The 14,368-nt window shown below is 43.8% G+C and overlaps 1 protein-coding gene across 1 annotated transcript in view; it reads left to right on the top strand.

The window, feature by feature from the left end:
• Positions 1 to 14,368, top strand: part of Pcolce2 (procollagen C-endopeptidase enhancer 2) — a 48,117-nt gene that overhangs the window by 27,380 nt on the left and 6,369 nt on the right. The window contains exons 4-6 of the mRNA XM_075964975.1: positions 5,749 to 5,873; positions 9,249 to 9,385; positions 12,352 to 12,506. Coding sequence (XP_075821090.1) covers positions 5,749 to 5,873; positions 9,249 to 9,385; positions 12,352 to 12,506 — 417 coding nt within the window. The remainder of the gene's footprint in view (positions 1 to 5,748; positions 5,874 to 9,248; positions 9,386 to 12,351; positions 12,507 to 14,368) is intronic.

Raw genomic sequence — 14,368 nt, 5'->3', positions numbered from 1 at the left:
AAGTTACTAAGAGATCATTCTGCAAAGTCTGTCCTTTTCAGAAAGTCCATATGTATTCTTGTAAAAAGTCAAATATTAAATTCATGGGGTTGAATGAGAAGCTTGAACCTCATCCTCCAAAAAGGCATAGCCAAGGGTTTCTACATCTTTCTCTCCGTGTTTATTTTACATGCATGTACTTTTGTGACAACTCTTTACAAACCTAAGTGAAATCACATATCATTTCATAATTCTCATTTTACTTAGCGCTGTGTCTTGGAATATTTTGATGCAGTTTGTAGGAGCTCTCTGGGAAAGCACTTTAAAGGAAGACTGCAGCTTACTGGATCCCCAGCCCTCTGGGCAGGCTTAACTGGATCCCCAGCCCTCTGCTCCAGGGTTTGCTCGTAGTACCACGTGACTAGACTGAGAAGTCAAAAGAAAGGGATTGGGGGCTGACAGTGCAGCCAGAGCTTTGAAGGAGAAATCTTACCAGGGTGCTAGACAAAAGCATAGAGTTCAAAACATACACAGAAATTTACCCATGTCTTTGACAGCAAAACTACAGTTTCAGGAGTGAGGAGCTGGAGAGATGGCTCAGCGGTTAAGAGCACTGACTGCTCTTCCAGAGGACCTGGGTTTAATCCCAGCACCTATGTGACAGGTCACAGCTGTCTGTGACTCCAATTCCAGGTGACCCAACACCCATGACAAAACACCAGTGCACATTCAAATAAAATAAAACACTACTACAAGGACAAAGGCTCGAATTAGAAAATACAGAATTTGATATTTATAATTTGCCTACCGAGTAGCCTGGAGGTTGCAGAAACAGTTTCCCACAAATAGAAGCTACCAGGGTGAAATAGCAGCCTCTGCTCACTGCCAGGGAGATAGACTGTTTAGCTGTAGCTAAATGTCTACTAGGAGAAAAGTGATTTTTCACAGGAATAGAGCAGACTCTAGAGTATAATGCGGCCCATTCAATGCTATATAGCGTAGTGAAGAAAAAGGCAGTCAGTAGAAAACCATCATAAACCAGAGGTTTCAGTTAGCAGATGAATGCTTCATCTTTCTACTGGGACGTCTATTATATTTGTGCATTGGTGATTTCTCTATAGAGAAATAAACCAAAGGGGACACATGGAAGTATACGGAATAGACAGACAGACAGACAGACAGACAGACAGGTTTGAGGAATGGTTCACTACAAGCAGCACTTTAAGCAGCTATTGTGAATTTGTTTCCTGAATCCCAGTCACCCAGGAAGCTGAGGAAGGAAGAATTCAATTTGAAGGCTAGCCAGGGCTACAGAAGAGACCCTTTACTGGGTAGGGGGGGGGGGAAGCTGGAGGTGTGGCCTAGTGGTGGGGTGAGGGGTGGGGGGCTGGAGGTGTGGCCTAGTGGTGGGGTAGGGGATGGGGGTCTGGAGGTGTGGCCTAGTGGTGGGGTAGGGGATGGGGGTCTGGACGTGTAGCCTTGTGGCAGAATGTTTGGTTAACATGTACAAAGTCCTGGGTTCAATTTCCAGTTTTGAGGGAGGGAAAAAAGTTTCAGGATTTAAAAGGAATGCATGTAGAATAAAAATAAGAAAAAAGAAACAGAAACTATAAAAAAGTAAGATGATGATACTAGAACTAGAAAATACAGAACTTGATATTTATAATTTGCCTACCAAGTAGCCTGGAGGTTGCAGAAACAGTTCCCCACAAATAGAAGTTACCACTCTGAAATACCAACACAGAAAAGATTGAAGAAAATGGAGACCAAAAGACCAGAGAAGTAATATCAAATTGCCTAACGTATGTGTTTTATCTGTAAAACAACGATAATAGTACAGAAGCAAAAATATAAAGAAAAATGGCTTAGCTGCACCTAGATTGAGCAAAGTACATGAATTGATGCAGCCAAGAAGACAATAAACTCTAAGTAGGTTAACTAAAGAGGAAATATAAAAATAAAAAATGCTTAGTCCATTCTAATTGAATCACAGAACTCAAAGGGTAAAATTCCTAAAGCTGAGCAGATAAACCGAGAGAACGAAGCCGAGCGTGGCCTTCTGTTGTGAGCAGTGGAGGAAGCAGAGGGTTCTGTCATGGTATTCTCCAAGTGCTGGTATGAGGCTGCCAGGTATCTTCTCCTTCCAGCTTTCCAACAGGAAAGTGAGGGGAAGCACTCACGACGCGTGCTGTGAACATCTCAGAGACATTCCCATCCTGTGCTGCAGGAAATGCTGATGGCCGGCCATGTCGAGGGAAATGACAGCAGAGACCCGTCTGAAGGTGGTGAAGGACGCCCACTGGGAATGGTTAGCATAGACAAGCGCATAGTGTGTTGTCTTTTGGTCTCTTTTCACGTGTGTTCATGACTAAAACATGAACATTGTAATATGGAAGACATAATAATGTCTTATATTTGACAACAAAGGACGGCTTAAATGTAGACACACATACACACGAAAATGTCCAGAATGACCTCTGTATAAATTATAATGAGTTAAGTGTGTAGAACATCCATTAAAACCAGAAGATCTATGCTTAACAGACAAAAGATTTAAATAGAATACTGATTTAAATAGAATAGGATACCGAAATTGCCCACTTAACGAAAGCTTGAAGGAAGAACACATGTAATAAGAGGTCTGAACAAATTGAAAAAAATAACAACAGGCACACTAAACCCAAGACACCCATAAATACACTAGATGTAAGGATTAAACACTCAAATAGAAGAAAGCTATTGTTAGGACTGATCAAAAGCCAGTCCCAAGCACATGTTGTCTATCAAAAACCACCTGAAATACAAAGACCAAACAGACTGAAAGTAAAAAGATGAGAAAGACATTTACTGTATGAACTTCATCAAAATTAAAATCGATATGTATTAAATTATAGCATTACAGATACGAACAGGCAATCCACACCAGTAGAGGAAATATTCACAAAGTGCCGGTTTATACTCAGAACACATAAAAATAGCACCCAACAGCAGAAGAATCTCAGTAAATACAAACTGAGCCAAACACTTGTATAGCATTCCACAGAGGACGCTATGAACGGCCAATGTTGTTACTCATCCGAAAAATGCAAATTGAGACAGTGAGGGGCTGAGAGATGGCTCAGTGGTAGAAAGCACTGGTTGGTCTTCCAGACGACCAGGAACTGTAACTCTCATCCCAGGAGAGCTGATGCTTCCTCTGGCCTCTGTGAGCACCGCACATGGTGTGCAGATAACACATTCAGGCAAACAATGAATATACACACAAACATATTTTATACACATAAAATAAAAATAAAACATTAATTAAAAAAAAGATTGCAGTGAGATGCCACTACTTCCCCATTATGTTGGCTAAAAATCTGATAACTTGGTGTGGTACCAAGAATAGGAAGCAACCAATGAGCTCACTCCTTGGGAGCTGTAAAATAACAATAAAACTCTTAGGTGTTAAGAGATGTTTCAGTGCTGCTGAGTGTTCAGTGAAGTTAAACATCTGTGTCTATTCTGGCCCAGCAGTGCATTTGTGGGGGTATTAATGTAAAATAAAAATACATATCAACGGAAAAGATGCGCACAAAAACAATCATAGCAGCCTGGCTAACAACGTGTGCCGGCTAGCTTGACACAAGCTGAGGTCGCCCAGAAAGGGGACTCTCAACTGAGAAAATGCCTCCATCTGTAGGCAAGTCTGGGGAAGTTTGTGATTAATGATTGATGTGGAAGGACCAAGTCCACTATGGATGGTGCCACCCCCGGGCTAGTGGTCCTAGATTGTATAAGAAAGCAGGCTGAGCAAACCTTTGGGGAGAAAGGTTGTAGGCAGTATTCCTCCATGACCTCTTCTTCAGCTCCTGCCTTGAGTCCCTGCCCTGGCTTCCCTTCATCATAGACTGTGATCAGAACACATAAGCCAAATAGAATCCCATAATCCCCCTGCCACTGCCCAAGTTGCATATCACAAAAATAAATATCCCAAAAGAACACAACCCCAAATAAACATCAACAGAAGAATACTTCCCAGCAATCTAAAGTACAAGTGCTGGTGATGCCACCTGAAAGACCCTGCTGGACATTGCAGAAAGGCACAGAAGACCAGGAGGGTTCATACAAAGCTCTGCATTAAAACTAAGCTGCAGGGTTTTCAGGAGAGAGGCATGGCGGGAGTTTGTGATAGACGGCATCTGTGTTACCTCAGGAGCGCGGCTCACAATGGGTGTGTTCATCTGTCAGTCATGCAAAGGTTAAGATTGTGAATTTACCTCCCCAAACCTGTGAAATTAAAAACAAAACAATGAAGCAGGTGGGGGGGGGGTTGGGTAGCAACAGGGAGAAAACAAAACCTGTGACTGTTGACGATGGCTGATGGGGACACAGAGGACTTTATAGTCTGTCTACTTGAAAGGCTGGAGGTTTTCACTCACAGTTTAGTAAATATCCTAAACTCAATTCTTATAATATGATTTCTTAAATTTAAGTATGTTTTAAGAATCTTCTATGTCAAAGAAATACTTTGTTCCTTTAGTCTCAACTCGGTTATTTGTAAGTTAATTCTAAGTGAAATTAAATTTGTAACTTTATACCAAAATAGATTTCTAAAGCTATTTCCTTGACTTAACAATATAAATGCAACACATGCCAGGACATGTCAGTACATATGTCCAATGTCTAAATTAAGATTCGTTAAATATTAACTGTGGTCGAGTTTAGGTGGTGGGACTGGGGTAATTTTTTTACTTGTATGCTTTCCTGTACTGCTGAAAGTTCATAAGCATACTTTTGGGTGGGTGTGGCTGTGTGTATACATGGTCTTGTGACCCTCCATGTGTGCATACATACGTGTGTAAGACAGACATCAACCTCAGGTATTGCTCCCCGGGAGCCTCCACCTTATTTTTGAGATAGGCTCTCAGAGGGGCATCTGGAGCTTCCCAGCTGAGCTCGACTGGCTGGCCAGTGAGGCATCAGGGACTATGTGCCTCCACCTCCCCGGGGCTGGGATTGTGAGCACATGCTACCATGCCTGGCACTTTTTACTGGGTTCTGGGATTCAAACTCAGGTCCTCAGCAGCACTTTGCCACTTGGCCTATGTCCTCAGACCTATAAATATGTATTGTTTTTATGAACTGAAGACCTCTACAATTTATAAGTGTTACTAGATGTTATAGTAGTTTTATATATGTGTGTATGTGTGTGTGTATATATAATACTAGATAATAGTAATGAAAATAGTGTATAACAGCTAATTTAATTTTTTTCCATGGAACTTTAATAAATAACCCATGAACAATTGCCTTGAGGATTCTTAGAACCTGATTCCTTGCACTGTCTACAACTATGAATGAGTGGGAATTTTTTGTTCAAAAAGAGGAGGAAACACCAGAAAAGCTGTGGTTCTGATCCCACGCCTTCCCTCCCTTGTGACACGCCAGGCAATGACAGAGTACTCAGTGAACTGGCTGCAGGGATGAGGTGTCAGTTATCAGAGCACTAGGAGGTGGAGGCAGAAGGACCAAAGCCAGCCTCGGCTACATAGTGCGCTCGTGGCTGGCCTAGGCTATGTTAGACCATCTCAGAAACTAACAAATGGGATGTGGAGAGCAGATTGTGTGATCGTTTTCTTTTTAAAGAGAAAACTGAGCAGCCCCTACCATTGCCTTGACGTGCTGTGATACCCCTGATGTTCTCATTGCTGACCTCCGGGTGATTGTACGGACTGTGACCTATGTTAGGGTATAAACTTGTATGTTCTTCATATTTAATAACTGCAGGAGACAGGTACTGTGGAGGACGCCTTGAGAAACCTTCCGGCTCTTTTAAAACCCCCAACTGGCCAGACCGAGACTACCCCATAGGAGTTACTTGTGTGTGGCATATCGTTGCCCCAAAGAACCAGGTGAGGCTCCAGAAAATGTGGCGAAAGTGAGTATGTGTGAACTGCCCCCGTGTGAGCCCCTGCCTCTGGGATTCGAGAGTTACAGACGCAAGCGGGGAAAGCCCAGGTGGACACCAGTCTTATCCTTACGAAGATCCAGGCTAAAGTTGCCCTTTGCGCTCTCTGACTTGCAAAGCCATAAATTCTGACTTTTCTATTATGTAATTATAACTTTCAAAACAGTTTTGAAAATACAAATAGTAAGCAAATTCCGCATAGGACTGTGTAGTCCTGGGGCAGATGAGAAGCACAAGAGGCCGCAAGCGTCAGCACCTAGCAGTGTGGGGGAAGAGGGTCCTCAGGCATGCGCACACCGCAACTTCCCCATTGCTCAGTCAGTCCACCTCGTCCAGAGCAGGCCCCACTCCAGCAAAGCCAGGCAGCAGCCCCAGAGCCTTCAAGGAACCCCCATGGTGATACAACGTCAGCTTTTGAGGATCGGGTTGTTTGAAACAAAATGTGTGCAAATTCCACATCTGTTCCTCTAAAGCAGTGGTTCTCAACCCTCCTAACACTGCGACCTTTTAATATAGTTCCTCGTGTTGTGGGTGAGCCCCAGTCATAAAATTTTCTCATTGCTACTTCATAATTGTTAAGGAATGTAATGGAAATGCCCGATACGCAGGATATCTGATAAGCAACCCTAGAGCGAGGACCACTGCTCTAAACCAGTCCGCTGAGATCCAGTGTTTCAGTGGTTATTAATATGTGATTGCATGAATTTCTGATCTTTCTAGGAACCACCACATATCAACTGTAGGACAGAATTTGATACAGGAATAGATGGGTCTTTACTGTAGGAAATTTTAAGAATAAATTTGTAAAGTTATTATTGTTTCACTTATTACTGACTTTAGTCTAAACACTCTCTGGTGAGCATGCTAATACTGCTTTCTAAATTATTTGATTGAGTTATTTTTATTTTATCTGCATGTATGTCTGTGCACCAAGTGTGTGCCTGATGCCCGTGGAGACCAGAAGAGCGAATCAGATCCCCTGGAACTGGGGTTACAGATGATTGTGAACGGCTGGCCATGTGGGTGCTGGGAATCGAACCCCAGTCCTCTGAAAAGACAACCAATGCTCTTCCACACCGAGCCACCTCTACAGCACCATGATACTCACCACGTGTTTGTTTCTAACATCAGTTATGATCCAGGCAAACACACTATGCAAGTCACTGGGGTGAACACCATATACATCCAAATGCAGACATCCACACTGTGTGACCGTAGCTCAAATCTCAGTCTTCATTTAAAGACTAGAAATAGAGCCTTTTAGTTAATAGTGAAAAACTACATGTCTGTTGAAGGGATTACAGTTTATAGTAATATTTAAAAGTATATATTTTAAATACTTAAAACCATTATGTAATTCTTGAAATTGTGTTGATTTATGACATTGTTAATATAGCTGACCAAATAAGGTCAATATCATTAGCTCCCAAATTTCAGTGGCATCTCTTCTCTCGTGGTTCTTCCCCCATTATTGGGAATTTCGGGTTTATTTGATATCACTCAATTGAATTTTTCACTAGCATTGAGGTATTTGGAACCCGCAGGCAGTTCTGTCCAAAGAGGAAAAACAGCAGGAAAATTAAACCCTGAAGAATTTCTGTGCAGTCCCTGGAATGTTCTTCAGATGCCTCTGGAGAAGTCCCAGCTCTCCCCTCTCTCCTCTTAGTTCCTTTTAATCGCCTCTCCAAAAGCTCTTTCATTTTTAGGGCAAGAAAGTTCAGCCAGTCTTTAGATGGAAAGTATTTCATTAGTTGCTGGTGAAAAGTCAGCGGCCCCAGTGGAGATTTTGAAACATAGTTGAAAGCAATTTTTAGCATGACTAAGGCAGGACTCCCCCACCATCGAGGCTGCCTTCTTAGCGGCAGGTGAATAAATATCACATGTATGACACTTATGATGCAATCAGAATTGGCCTGTGTCCAACTGGAACACCACTGCTCTTGCTGCCTTTGCTCGGATTGATGTGCAAGCATCTTCTTGGGAATGAATACCCTTCATCTAGTGGGATAATCCTCCATGAATTAGCAGATAGGGTCCCTGGTTAACTAGAGCCCAGCAAGACTGGATAGCCGCTGAGCGCCACGGGTGTTAGTGACCCAGGGAGATTTTTCTACTGAAAATGTGTTTTTCCAGCAAAACTGCTTGTTAAGGGTGGCAGGGGAACAATGATGGTTTATGAAATTAAAATGTGTTAGTCACATGAATGACTTAGGACACTATTCTTAGTACCAGAGGAAAAAAAAGGAAGGGTTTAAAAACTCACTTTGTGTATCAGTTCTTCTGTGCACCCTCTTCAAATCCAAGCACGTTTCTCGTGATGGCGCTTAGAGTGTGCGTAGTGCAGGCCTCACGCTTCAGCAGCTCCAGTCAGCTCCACGTGACTGTACTTGGAGTGTGCGCAGTGCAGGCCTCACTCTTCAGCAGCTCCAGTCAGCTCCACGTGACTGTACTTGGAGTGTGCGTAGTGCAGGCCTCACGCTTCAGCAGCTCCAGTCAGCTCCACGTGACTGTACTTGGAGTGTGCGTAGTGCAGGCCTCACGCTTCAGCAGCTCCAGTCAGCTCCACGTGACTGTACTTGGAGTGTGAGCAGTGCAGGCATCACTCTTCAGCAGCTCCAGTCAGCTCCACGTGACTATATTTGGGGTGCGCAGTGCAGGCCTCACGCTTCAGCAGCTCCTGTCAGCTCCACGTGACTGTACTTGGAGGGTGCGCAGTGCAGGCATCACGCTTCAGCGGCCTCCAGGTCCCCGAACCTCTCATCCCAAAGCTGACTCCTTTCCATATGATCAGAACGTTTGTCTCCTCTCAAAAGGAGACATCTCCACGTCTCATGACCACACACACCGTGCACACATGCCACACCCAGATCTTAGACAACACTTTTGATTTCTGCTCATTGTTTTCCAGAGAAGAATGGATTTGGTATACAGGTCCCTGTATCACTCCAACACACACACAGGTTTCAGATGGAACCCCCCTTTTATTCTTTTTCTCCCTAGCTTTATTGAGGCATAGTTGGCAAATAAACATTGTAAATACCTACAGTATAGAATGATGCTTTGATGGTGCATAGCTTATGAAATATTGTGATTAAACTAATTAGCATATCCCTCATACAGCATGGTTATTACTCTTGTGGTTGCGCACCTTGACAACGTGTAAAGTCTATGCTCTTAGCAATTTTCAAATGTACCTTATTATTATTTATAGTTGCCATGACAGATAACCATATAGTTACCATGTAGTTATAACCATATATACCATAGAGTTACCATAATTTCAGGTTACTGACATTTCCATGCTGTGCGTTCCCTGAAGCTTATAGAGCTAAAGTTTGAGAAGTTCGATGTGGAGCGAGATAATTACTGCCGATACGACTACGTGGCCGTGTTTAATGGCGGGGAAGTCAATGACGCTAAAAGAATTGGCAAGTTCTGTGGTGACAGCCCACCCGTGTAAGTAGCGCCTATCTGTAGCACTAATATTTTAAGGACTCTAAACCTAGGTCCTACTAAGTTCCCTAATTACCTTTCTTTCCTGGAAAACGTCATGTTGTTTGCTGGCAAAGGATTGGGTCCCCTAACAGTGGAGCCCTGTCCACCAGCAGCAGCAAAGACCAGGCACCCAAACACGGGGTCCAGCAGCCACGTGCACACATGGAGGCAGAGCTGGCGGTGCCCCAGGGGCAGACACCCCCACCCGTGTCACAGACCTGCTAAGGGAGCTCAAGCATCAGGAAGAAAGGGAGCTTCTGAGGAGAAAAGAAAGAGCCAGAGGCTCGTTTCTCTAGGAGGGTCCGTGTAACGCTGAAACACTTGTTCGTCGGTGTCTCTCAGAATGCTGGAGAAAAACCACGTTGACTCGTGTTGGGGGCTAGCCTGGACTGGACACTGCCCAGTGGCTCTGATGATGGGATGCGGGCATTTGCCCCTCACCTAGTCATGCCAAGCAAGGCCCGCTATGGGGGGGGGGGGGCATGGTGGGCGGGGAGAGGGGGAGTCTGGGAACTGGCGTTTGACCTGCCCCACCCCCACCCCTGTATGTGCACGGTTAAATGTTCTAGACACTGGGGTGGGAAGCGCTTTGTTTGCTGTCCCGAAATGTACCTCCCTAAAGGGGAACTTGAGCTATTCTGAGCTCCCTGTAATTCTCCTGTCTCATGCTTATGCCTTTTTTTCTGCTTCCCCATGTGAGGGGTATGTAAGGAACTGTGATCCTAATAAACTGGCTGGCCTGGGTCGTCCGCCCCTGCGGCTCTCCTGACCAGTTTAAACTCATTCCTCTTGCTGTCCCTTTATTTCTTAGTCCTCAGTCCTCCTCCTCGAGATGTCGGGAATCCCGATACCGCTGACCGGGTTAGACTCCTTTCTCGCCTTAAAGGGGGAGAAACATCTGCCACTCAAATATCTTGAATGATTTCTGTGGCCTTTTCTTCTCCCCGCAACCATTTTGAATGAAAAGAATATATTTTCTCTATTTGCTGGACACAGTGTCTCTGTCCCCAGCCCAGCCATGGGCCAGCAGCAGGAGAAGCAAGGCCTCAAGCAGATCTCGGTCAGATAAAACTCCTGGCTTTGTCATAAGCTTTTAGCCTCTTGGCCCATGTCTCCCCTTCCTAGTTGTTCCTAACATCAGCTTGTAGATGCAGTGCTGGGTTCTCAGTGCACTGTGGTCCTGTTATATTTCCACAAAGCACCACAGCAAAAATCTAATTTTGTTACTAAAATACTCTTCCTTGAAAAAAAAAACAATTTCTGATACAATGTCTCCAAGTTAGTTCAAAGAAAAGTCAGGGCCTGGTCACCAGATGGGCTCCTGCCTGTGTAGGCCAGCCTGACTGGACTCCATTGTTTCCTATAGGGAGTGCTTGTAGCAATTTATCAGTTAAACAAGATTAGTGTGTCTTGTTTGTAATTGTAGCTGAGAATCATGTACAGGGAAGTTTAAAAAATGTATTTCATATTTTCTTTTTCCTTTTCTGTTTTTGTCTGCTTGCTTGCTTGTTTTTCCAGGCAGGGTTTCTCTGTGTAGCCCTGACTGTCCTGGAACTCACTCTGTAGACCAGCCTCGTCTCGAACTCACAGAGATCCACCTGCCTCAGCCTCCTGAGCACTGGGATTAAAAGTGTGCACCACCACCACCCAGCTTAATTCATGGTTCTCATAAACAAGTTCAAATGTTTCTGTTGAAAGCTTGAATCTCTGAAGGATTCTTTACTCGGTCCTAGCTGCTTTGGGGATGGGAAATGACGGAGGTCATAGGACGCCTGCTTCTTCTGCTGGTCCCACACTCGTGTCACACGAGGCAGTCCACAGTTCTTCCTTCTGGTCTGTTCTAGAACGAATCTGCCTGCTCCCAGCAGGTGGTGCCGAAGGGAGCTGCTCATTACGGCTGTCACAGCCCAAATGCAAAAGGAGTTTCCTCAAACCACTGAGTGACTCAGTCACATAACTTGTTTCATCTCTTTCTACTTATGAATTCGTTTTAAAATAAAATTAGCAAACGGCTCTGTCACCATCGTTTAGGAAACATTAGCGGCTGAAGTGAGACTGGTGCTCATACAATTTCCACTACGATGTTGGGACCAGAGTGAGCACTGTTTCCCACAAGCCCCCGAGGGGCCTTCGAGACTTACTTCAGCTCTAACCCTGTGGTTCCAACTAACCATCACATCCCTAACGCTGGAGCTCCTCATGGCATCACCTGCTCTCTTTCCTCTCCGCATTGCCCTGGCGGGGATTATGAAGAGAAAAACCGCCATGGCCGGCAGGCGTTAGACCGCCCTTTAGAGATGAAGCGTGGTGCCTTTGAGCCCTCTGTGTCATTGGCTCTGTCCCTCACGCTCTCCAGCAGCGGCAGCCCGTGTGAGTGGCAGACTCCGTTCAGACTCACGAGTCAGGCAAAGCCTCGGGGGCTTGTGGGAAACAGTGTTCACTCTGGTCCCAACATCGTCCACTATTCCCAGAGTCACTGAGCCCTAGGTTCAAATCCTGGTTCCTGTGTGCTTGGACCTTGGGAAGATCACTGAATTCTAGGTTCAGTTACCTATTCTACAGAAAGAGGATGATAATAGGGTCCTTACGAAGTCCAGTGTTAGGACTTGTATTTTTTTTCAAGTGTTTTACATTTTACATTTACAGCAAGTTCCTAGTCTATTGTCAAAAAACGAATAGAAGTTAGAAGTTTTAGCCAGGTGTGATGGTTCATGCCTTTAGTCCTAGTACTTGGGAGGAAGAGGCCCAAAGGTCTCTGAGTTCAAGGCCAGACTCATCTACAAAACAGGTTCTAGGATAGCCAGGACTGGACTACACAGAGAAACCCTGTCTCAGAAAAACAAAAACAACAAAGAAAGAAAAAAAGCTACAAGATTTGACATTTTCAGAGAGGTGTTGTGTAAACTTTGAATGTGTTTTTCTCCTAGGCCGATCGTGTCTGAGAGAAATGAACTTCTCATTCAGTTTCTATCAGACTTGAGTTTAACAGCAGATGGATTTATTGGTCATTACAAATTCAGGCCCAAAAAAATTCCCACAACTACAGCCATGCCTGTCACCACCACGCTCCCCGTGACCCCAGGTAAGTTCTGCTGTTTGCAAGTTGGCGCTAATACTTTTAGTACTTACTCTAAAAAGAAGTCTTTGGAAGTAGAAACTCTTCTTATTTTCAGGCAAAATAAGAAGGTACCAGAAAGAGAAACAACTAAATGAAAACTTGGGTGAGATGGTAATGAAATCTCATGGATAAAAGAAAGGCAGGGAAGAATGCTCACCAGCTAGTTAGTAGCTTACATTAGCCATGGGCGAAAGCAATGACCATCTAAGACTTACAAGCAAGCAAGCTGATTATAATATAAACACTCTCTTTATAAGCCCAGTGTTCCCTTTCTGGTACATGGCAAAATTCTTCCCTTTATAGTTTTCTTTAATTTAACATAATTGGCACATATTTGTCACATATAGAATTTGATCCATGCATACATACATATATACAATGGTCAAACCAGAGTAGCTATCATTTCTGTCTCCTTAAATATTTGCTGTCTCAAATCCGAGCGCATCTCTTCTAGTTCTTAAAATATATAATACAGGACTGGGGAGGTTCCGCAGGAAAAGGTGCTCTCTGTGCAAGGGTGGACCCCGACTTTGCTCCCTGGACCCACCTAAGTGGAAGAAGAGAATCCCATAGAGTAGTCCTCTGACCTCTGCAAACACACCTTCCCGTAACAAATAGAAGGTTTTTAAACTTACTGTTTTAACTGTGTATAATACAATGAATTATGTAGTCACACTACAGTGCTGTTGGATTCTAGACCATTCCTCCTGTTTATAAGTTGATGACTGTGGTCCTGGGTCACCTTTTCTTCCCTCTCCCTTCTATCTTCTCACAATTTTCATTTTTATTAGAGAAAATTCTATTTTAGGTTAATGTTCTAGAGCCTTGATATCTGCCAGTTTTTAACAACAGCCGGTTTAAAGATTTGGGGATTTTTTTCTGCATATTAGAAGATGTCATATATGTGTGTGTGTGTGTGTGTGTGTATATATATATATATAATGAAGTAAATCAAGCGAAACTGTTCACTAATTACAAAAGCTACAGATAGTCGTGGGTCATGATCTAAGAAGTTACAAAGGCAGTGAGGCCTGGTATCTGGTCTCTGTGGCCTAACTAACTGTTCTACCCTGTGGGAATTCAGGAACTCAGATTAGAAACCTCAAATTAGGGCCAGGATTAAAGTGAGAGATAATAGCTAGGCTTTTTGCCCTCCTCTGGTAGAACACAGGCGTGCCCCGGAGGCTAAATAAAGCTTGGTACTAAATGAATAGTTTACAAGTTAACAGCTTTTGTATGGCTAGGATTTTACAGCTATTCCCCTGTTAAGTCTGAGCTTTAAAAACCTAAATTGAAGATTTAATCGAAGATTCTTTAGCATCAAAATAAACCATAAATGCAGAAAACTTTACCATTATAGAATATTATAGTTTTCTGTCTGTCTCAGTTTATCCGAATAGTTAAAGTTTAACAAAATGAGCAAAGATGGAGAATCTAGACAGATTTTACTTTCTCTGAGCACTCCACAAATCAGCCAGCTTGTGGCCTGGCTGCGCCGCCTCGTGTAGTGAACTTTCTGGACAGACCCACGCTGCCAGCGGCTTTCTGGCTTTTAGCTCCAACTTGAACTTTCTCTAAAACAGCAAATGTGGGGTTACAGCGAGCTCCCAATCATCTCATGAAAGCTTGTCAGGCTCAGCTTGCCTCGAGCACACACTCTGCTTCAAGCCTATAGTCTTGTTTGCCCAAGCTCATCCCGAGCATCAGCGGACGTTCTCCCAGTCGCCTCTGCCTTCCTTTATTTTACCTCGTCACTAGCATCTCCCAACCTAGCATGGACCACATCACGAATGAATGAAATGAATAAATTATAAGGAACAAGACGA

The sequence above is a fragment of the Microtus pennsylvanicus genome, chromosome 3 (assembly GCF_037038515.1).
Source record: "Microtus pennsylvanicus isolate mMicPen1 chromosome 3, mMicPen1.hap1, whole genome shotgun sequence".
In the NCBI taxonomy this organism is placed as follows: domain Eukaryota; kingdom Metazoa; phylum Chordata; class Mammalia; order Rodentia; family Cricetidae; genus Microtus; species Microtus pennsylvanicus.
This window is presented reverse-complemented; position numbering and strand designations above follow the sequence as displayed.